Genomic DNA, 7,737 nt, shown 5'->3' with positions numbered 1-7,737 from the left:
TAACATGGTCCAAGCACAGCAAGACAGTCATGAAGTGGGCATGAGAAAACCTATTCCCCCTCAGGAGATTGAAAAGATTTGGCATGGATCCTCAGATCCTCAAAAGGTTCTACAGCTGCACCATCGAGAGCATCCTGACTGGTTGCATCACTGCCTGGTATGGCAACTGCTCGGCTTTCGACCGCAGGGCACTACAGAGGGTAGTGCGAACGGCCCAGTACATCACTGGGGCCAAGCTTCCTGCCATCCAGGACCTCTATACCAGGCGGTGTCAGAGGAAGGCCAAACAATTGTTAAAGACTCCAGCCACCCTAGTCATAGACTGTTCTCTCTGCCTCCGCATGGCAAGCGGTACCGGAGCGCCAAGTCTAGGTCCAAGTGGCTTCTAAACAGCTTCTACCCCCAAGCCATAAGACTCCTGAACATCTAGTCAAATGGCTACCCAGACTATTTGTGAATTACTTTATGCATACAGCTATAATGTTTTATATACTGTCTATTTTTTCCTGTTATCTAAAAATACATTTAAAGTATATTTCTTTTTTAAATGGTCTAGGGGGGAGAATATTTTGAAGATAAATACACAACGCAGAGGATGAGAGGTTAATAGAGTACTAAAGGTCAAGAGGACTAAAAGTCAATAGAGTACTAACGATCAACGGAAATAGCGTTTTTTCTGTAGTAGGGGATTAACGATCAACAGGTCAGGAATGTGTCTATATATTGAGCCTGAAATAGGATACTGGTTATTTGGCCATTGGCTCAGTTTTATTGCAAGGAATTCTAATAGGTCAACCACAAGCTAGGGCTGGGTTTTAAAACGACATACCTGTCCCTTTGTTCTGAGGAGAGAATCACTGAGGACAGGGGAGAATGAACATCTACCTCCCCACATGATTTGTCCTCTTCGAATAAACCTATTTTCCTCCTCCTGATTTGCTTTGGGGTCTGTGTTATTGAAGAGTAACATCAACTGCTAACAGTGGGGAACTAACGACAAAGGGTTAGCTAAAAATTCTACAGTTGTCCCGAACATGCTAGACTGTCACGGATTACGCCTCCCATCCTCCCCGACTAACTTCCCTACAAATTTTAAAGGTAAGAATTGCACTGTACTGTTTTACAGCTGTTGTATCATGTGCACGTGGTGAATAAACTTAAATTGAAACTTTTGTTTGGTCTACTTAGTAGTTACTTGAGACAGTATTCCCCAAGCTCAGTCGTCGTCGTCGTCGTCCCCCCCTCGGTGCACGTTTTGTTTTTTGCCATAGCACTACACGGCTGATTCGCATAACCAACTCATCATCAAGCTTATATTATTTGAAATCAGCTGTGTAGTGCTAAGGCAAAAACCAAAACATGCAGCCAGGATAGACCAGAGCCTGTATTTTCCAATGGGAGCAAATTAATCATAGTGGGCAGAGCACGAACTAGTAAGATCCTATTGGAGCGTTCTAGCACGTATATGCATAATTTCCATCAGGGAACGCCTGCCATGAGTGCGAGTGTGCAATAACTCAATTCGCGCATGCACTCCTTCTAAACAACACCATTTTAAGAATCTTTGGCAAAGGGTAAAGTCTACAAAACGCAGCCCACTCTGTTTCTTACAGATTTTAGTTTAGGAAACAGAAAACTGTATGGAGATCAAATGTTTCATCGATGAGAAAATTAGCAGAATCGGCCAAAACCCTTCTTTCTCGCTCAAAATCCTTCTCGCTCCATCTTCTTCCGCAGCCCGCCACTGGCACTGTGCTTCCTCTCATCACCATATTTTGGCAGTGAGTGGAAACGCCAACCGGATGCTTCACGTTTATACATCCGGTGAAATATCTGTCTCATTCTTCTATCTGAGACATGGCGATGCGCACGCGTCAGTCATTTTGTGTGACAACTACAACTCCCACATTGCCGTTGGGATATCCCAGAACCGACCGGCGGATCTCCTCCGTAACCAACTTCCCCATTTATTCAATCAAGAACCTCTACTCCAACAGCAAGCATGTCTGGGCTCATCAGAACTATTTCAACCCGCACTGCTCCAGCTCTGCGCGGACCGATGATTACCCAGAGGGCCAGTGTCTTCACCAGACCGGCTAAAGACCCTCTCGGCCCTGCTGTAAGTAATTGTATCATTCATACAGACAAGAAAATCATTAGTAGCTAGCTCATCCTACTAGCTGTTGTGGCATACACCGCTATGTTGTTGGGCCTTTTAGCCAGCTAACTAACTAACTAAATCTAGCTGAATTTTTATCAATTAATTATTGTCCTAATTCCACGTTGGTGGGGTAACATCGCGACGAACACACGAGTGTTGCATGGATGTTTTTATTTTAGCCAAAAATCCATTGGACATTTTAGTTAGACTGGAAGGTCACGTTAGCTAGCTAGGTTAGTTCGTGACAGGCAAGGATGCGGAACTACCTTGCCAACGCCGGCTGACACTGACAGATCGCGGTTCTGTTTTGCAGTTGTGGTTATATTCCCTTTTGATAGGAAACTATAGGTTTTTGTAATGTAAAACGCTATTCTATTATTGCTATTGTGATAATTTGCTAACGTTTGCGTTAATCTCCAAGGTCGTGTTAGCTATGTAGCTGTGTTAGCTAGTTAGGTAACATTGCTAGTCACTGATGATCCATTTGAGGCAATCTGTTCTATACATTTGAACATTCTGTAACGTTTCACAACACCCTCAACATGGCACCTTGCCTGGCATAATGTAACCATGTTTGCGCGCTCTCTCCCTTTCTGTAGGAGACAGTCTTCGGACTGGGGATGTTCGCAGTGGCTATCCTGGGACCTTCCGGTTGGGTTCTCGCCAACATTGAGAACTACAAGAAGAAAGAATAACTTAACATGGACTCTGTCTTTTAACTGGGACGTCCCGTACATTCTCTACTTACTCAAGACCCTCCTGGGACCATCACTTCAAAAACTCCTCTCTAAAACCATGGAACAAATCCCCAACCTCCATGAACTACCTCTTTGCTCCAGTCTGAGTGTCTGCCAATAGAATGGCTGCACAGCGTCAATATTTGTGAATTTTAATTGGCTTCTTCAAACAAGGAGTATGTTACAATAATGATTAATAAACATATTTAAACTTTAAATGGTCTAGTATCAAATGTGCATGTTAAAGTGATTCTCAATAATGCCAACACCACCTTTTATAGCATAGAGAAAAATGGTATGTGAGAGCTGTCTGTTTAATATCAGTGGCCACCAACCATATCAGGTTCTGTTTTACTATGGGTATAAACCATTTAAAAATATTTCACATACCTGCAAAGAAAGTTCTTTTTGGGTTATGATGTAAGAAAGTACTGTAGCACTGATATTCTTGAAAGGGTCAAGTTGTCATCTCAATTATGATTTCATCCAGCCCCCATCAATACCACCATCTGTTGGCCAGTAGCTGCTGTTACAATATAATACGCTGCTATAGAAATTAACATACGGTGCATTGGGTTTTTGTTGTGCTATGTCAGTTCTTGAGACAAGTAGTGTGCTTTTATCTGGCTCAGTTTAATTTGTTAGTGTAGATTTGGATTTCATATCTAAGTCTGTGCATTTGAAAGTTTGAAAATATCTACAGTTGTGCTCCTATGACCCCTAAAGTACTTATTGAATATGCCTGTCTCGTATTTAATGCTAATGCCATCAGGTTAAAACAGACAAAAGGAGGCAAGATGTTTGTTTACTTCATAAACTAAATTAATCTATTGTAATTACTTAAATGATCATAGTGGAGTAGGAAGTGGAAAATGATCTGATGCGTCACGATTAACTGAAATGAGGGCATCAAAGAAACGTTTCGGTGCATGATCGCTGTTCAACTCTGCTTTGTCACAGAAAGGAGGGTTGAAAATGTCAGGTTCCTCCAGTCTGAGCACCATGTCATAGAAAGTCATACTGAGGATCAAAAAGACCGGTGGTCACAAAAGGCTCTTTCACAATTCATTTCTCTCTATTCCTCACATCCTTTTCCCTCACCTTCTCAAACCACATTGACCCAAGGATCTTCCCCTGAGCCAGGGCTCCTGTAGCACCAAACCCTTTGAAGGTAAGTTGTACACAATCTCCATTTTAGGATGTTTTGTCTGATTTAACACTCATTAAACATGAACCTTGTTTGAGCCTTCCTCATGAGTTATTGCAGGTGTAATATGCAGTAAAAAAAAAAAAAACATTGCTTATTTCTTTCTTTAAGCAAACATGTTTTGTGTTCGCCAAAAGGCATGTGGGAGACTCCCCAAACATATGGAAGAATGTACTCTGGTCAGATGAGACTAAAATTGAGATTTTTGGCCATCAAGAAAAACACTATGTATGGTGCAAACCCAAAACCTCTCATCACCCCGAGAACACCATGCCCACAGTGAAACATGGTGGTGGCAGCATCATGCTGTGGGGATGTTTTTAATCGGCAGGGGCTGGGAAACTGGTCAGAATTGAAGGAATGATGGGAAATTCTTGAGGGAAACCTGTTTCAGTCTTCCAGAGATTTGAGACTGGGACGGAGGTTCACCTTCCAGCAGGACAATGACCCTAAGCATACTGCTAAAGCAACACTTGAGTGGTTTAAGGGGAAACATTTAAATGTCTTGGAATGGCCTAGTCAAAGCCCAGACCTCAATCCAATTGAGAATCTGTGGTATGATTTAAAGATTGCTGTACACGGCAGAACCCATCCAACTTGAAGGAGCTGGAGCAGTTTTGCCTTGAAGAATGGGCAACAATCCTGGTGGCTAGATGTGCCAAGTTTATAGAGACATACCCCTAGAGACTTGCAGTTGTAATTGCTGCAAAAGGTGTCTCTACAAAGTATTGACTTTAGGGGGGATGAATAGTTATGCACGCTCAAGTTTTCAGTTTGTCTTATTTTTTGTTTGTTTCACAGTAAAAAATATTTTGAATCTTCAAAGTGGTAGGCATGTTGTGTAAATCAAATGATACAACCTTGAATTAAAATAGATTTTTGGGGGGGTTGTAAGGCAACAAAATAGAAAAAATGCCAAGGGGGTGAATACTTTTGCAAGCCACTGTATTGCCTAAACATAAACCTTACAATAAAAAATATAAAAGAAAAGATCTATAAGATCAACATATGGGGCGGGATCCTTAGTCAAGCCACAATGACTTTATCAAGCCCCTGATGTCTCATTCTAGTCTCTTAGAAAAATAAACGATATACGACTGTGTAGCTTTATTCATATACTGGTTTATCGCAGGCAGCTATAATTGTGAAGGCCATTGCCTCTAGGATGACGTCATGATATTCTGTGTTGCGAGTGTAGCGAAATGCTTGTGCTTCTAGTTCCGACCGTGCAGTAATATCTAACAAGTAATCTAACAATTTCACAACTACCTTATACACACAAGTGTAAAGGAATGATTAAGAATATGTACATATACATTTATGGATGAGCGATGGCCGAACGGCACACGCAAGATGCAAGAGTACAGTATATACATATGAGATGAGTAATGTAGGGTATGTAAACATTATATAAAGTGGCATTGTTTAAGTGACTAGTGATACATTTATTACATCCAATTATGAATTATTAAAGTGGCTAGAGATTGAGTCTGTATGTTGGCAGCAGCCACTCAATGTTAGTGATGGCTGTTTAACAGTCTGATGGCCTTGAGACAGCTTCTGTCTCTCGGTCCCCGCTTTGATGCACCTGTACTGACCTCGCCCTTCTGGATGATAGCGGGGTAAACAGGCAGTGGCTCGGGTGGTTGTTGTCCTTGATGATCTTTTTGGCCTTCCTGTGACATCGGGTGGTGTACAGTCGTGGCCAAAAGTTTTGAGAATGACACAAATATTAATTTTCACAAAGTCTGCTGCCTCAGTTTGTATGATGGCAATTTGCATATACTCCAGAATGTTATGAAGAGTGCAATTAATTGAAATTCATCTGATCAAAGTCCCTCTTTCCCATGCAAATGAACTGAATCCCCAAAAAACATTTCCACTGCATTTCAGCCCTGCCACAAAAGGACCAGCTGACATCATGTCAGTGATTCTCTCGTTAACACAGGTGTGAGTGTTGACGAGGACAAGGCTGGAGATCACTGTCATGCTGATTGAGTTCGAATAACAGACTGGAAGCTTCAAATGAAGGGGGGTGCTTGGAATCATTGTTCTTCCTCTGTCAACCATGGTTCTCTGCAAGGAAACACGTGCCGTCATCATTGCTTTGCACAAAAAGGGCTTCACTGGCAAGGATATTGCTGCCAGTAAGATTGCACCTAAATCAGCCATTTATCGGATCATCAAGAACTTCAAGGAAAGTGGTTCAATTGTTGTGAAGAAGGCTTCAGGGCACCCAAGAAAGTCCAGCAAGCGCCAGGACCGTCTCCTAAAGTTGATTCAGCTGCGGGATCGGGGCACCACCAGTACAGAGCTTGCTCAGGAATGGCAGCAGGCAGGTATCAGTGCATCTGCACGCACAGTGAGGCAAAGACTTTTGGAGGATTGCCTGGTGTCAAGAAGGGCAGCAAAGAAGCCACTTCTCTCCAGGAAAACATCAGGGACAGACTGATATTCTGCAATAGGTACAGGGATTGGACTGCTGAGGACTGGGGTAAAGTAATTTTCTCTGATGAATCCCCTTTCTGATTGTTTGGGGCATCCGGAAAAAAGCTTGTCCGGAGAAGACAAGGTGAGCGCTACCATCAGTCCTGTGTCCTGCCAACAGTAAAGCATCCTGAGACCATTCATGTGTGGGGTTGCTTCTCGGCCAAGGGAGTGGGCTCACTCACAATTTTGCCTAAGAACACAGCCATGAATATAGAATGGTACCAACACATCGTCCGAGAGCAACTTCTCCCAACCATCCAGGAACAGTTTGGTGACGAACAATGCCTTTTCCAGCATGATGGAGCACCTTGCCATAAGGCAAAAGTGATAACTAAGTGGCTCGTGGAACAAAACATCGATATTTTGGGTCCATGGCCAGGAAACTCCCCAGACCTTAATCCCATTGAGAACTTGTGGTCATTCCTCAAGAGATGGGTGTACAAACAAAAACCCACAAATTCTGACAAACTCCAAGCATCGATTATGCAAGAATGGGCTGCCATCAGTCAGGATGTGGCCCAGAAGTTAATTGACAGCATGCCAGGGCAGATTGCTCCCTCTGCTGTTTCCTGATCATCTCCTTTGTTGTGTTGACTTTGAGTGTGAGGTTATTATCCTGACACCACACTCCGAGGGCCCTCACCTCCTCCCTGTAGGCCGTCTACTCTGGGGTTTGCAATAAAAAAAAAACTGAGCTGGATAAACATGCTCGCTTGATTTGTATACATTTGATTGTTTGTATTTATAATAACAACATGATCATACACACTGAAAAAGTCTGACACCTAAATGGCTGTGTGAAACCCCATCCCCCGTCTGCTGTAAAACAAGAAAAAGGGAAAAGGGATTTCTGTCATTTTGTGTTTTATGCGTGAACCATCCTTCATTTCTGCTATATGACTGCTATAAGCATAACGACCAACATAAAGAGACTAACGGCATAGAGTGAGTCATCACCGAGGACGAGAAGTAGAATGTCAGAGAGGACTGGATCATGGAACCTTTTACTGTATGTAAACTAGAGGGTCTGAGTTATTCGGTGATTCAGGGCTTGTACTGATACTATGGTGCATTGGTGGAGGAGATGAAGACACATGGTCCAGTACGGAGTTTTTCTCTATTTCATTGAAGCACACACAATG

The 7,737-nt window shown here is 42.7% G+C and overlaps 1 protein-coding gene across 1 annotated transcript; it reads left to right on the top strand.

Annotated features, from left to right (window-relative positions):
* The first annotated feature begins 1,950 nt into the window (after positions 1 to 1,950).
* LOC115154827 (cytochrome c oxidase subunit 8B, mitochondrial) lies at positions 1,951 to 3,116 on the top strand. Its single transcript, XM_029701455.1, has 2 exons — positions 1,951 to 2,119; positions 2,761 to 3,116. Exons 1-2 carry the CDS (start codon positions 2,003 to 2,005, stop codon positions 2,854 to 2,856), a joined length of 213 nt encoding a protein of 70 aa, XP_029557315.1. The 5' UTR covers positions 1,951 to 2,002; the 3' UTR covers positions 2,857 to 3,116.
* Positions 3,117 to 7,737: the final 4,621 nt, after the last annotated feature.

Source organism: Salmo trutta, chromosome 19, assembly GCF_901001165.1.
Source record: "Salmo trutta chromosome 19, fSalTru1.1, whole genome shotgun sequence".
NCBI lineage: Eukaryota > Metazoa > Chordata > Actinopteri > Salmoniformes > Salmonidae > Salmo > Salmo trutta.
The sequence above is the reverse complement of the archived record's forward strand: the minus strand, read 5'-3'. Positions and strand labels throughout refer to the sequence as shown.

What these genes read in the sequence shown, in the direction of transcription:
- LOC115154827 (XM_029701455.1), top strand. Translation starts at nt 2,003, where the DNA reads ATGTCTGGGCTCATCAGAACTATTTCAACCCGCACTGCTCCAGCTCTG. An exon ending in AAGACCCTCTCGGCCCTGCT is followed by an intron (nt 2,120 to 2,760) that starts GTAAGTAATTGT and finishes CCCTTTCTGTAG; the next exon opens with GAGACAGTCTTCGGACTGGG.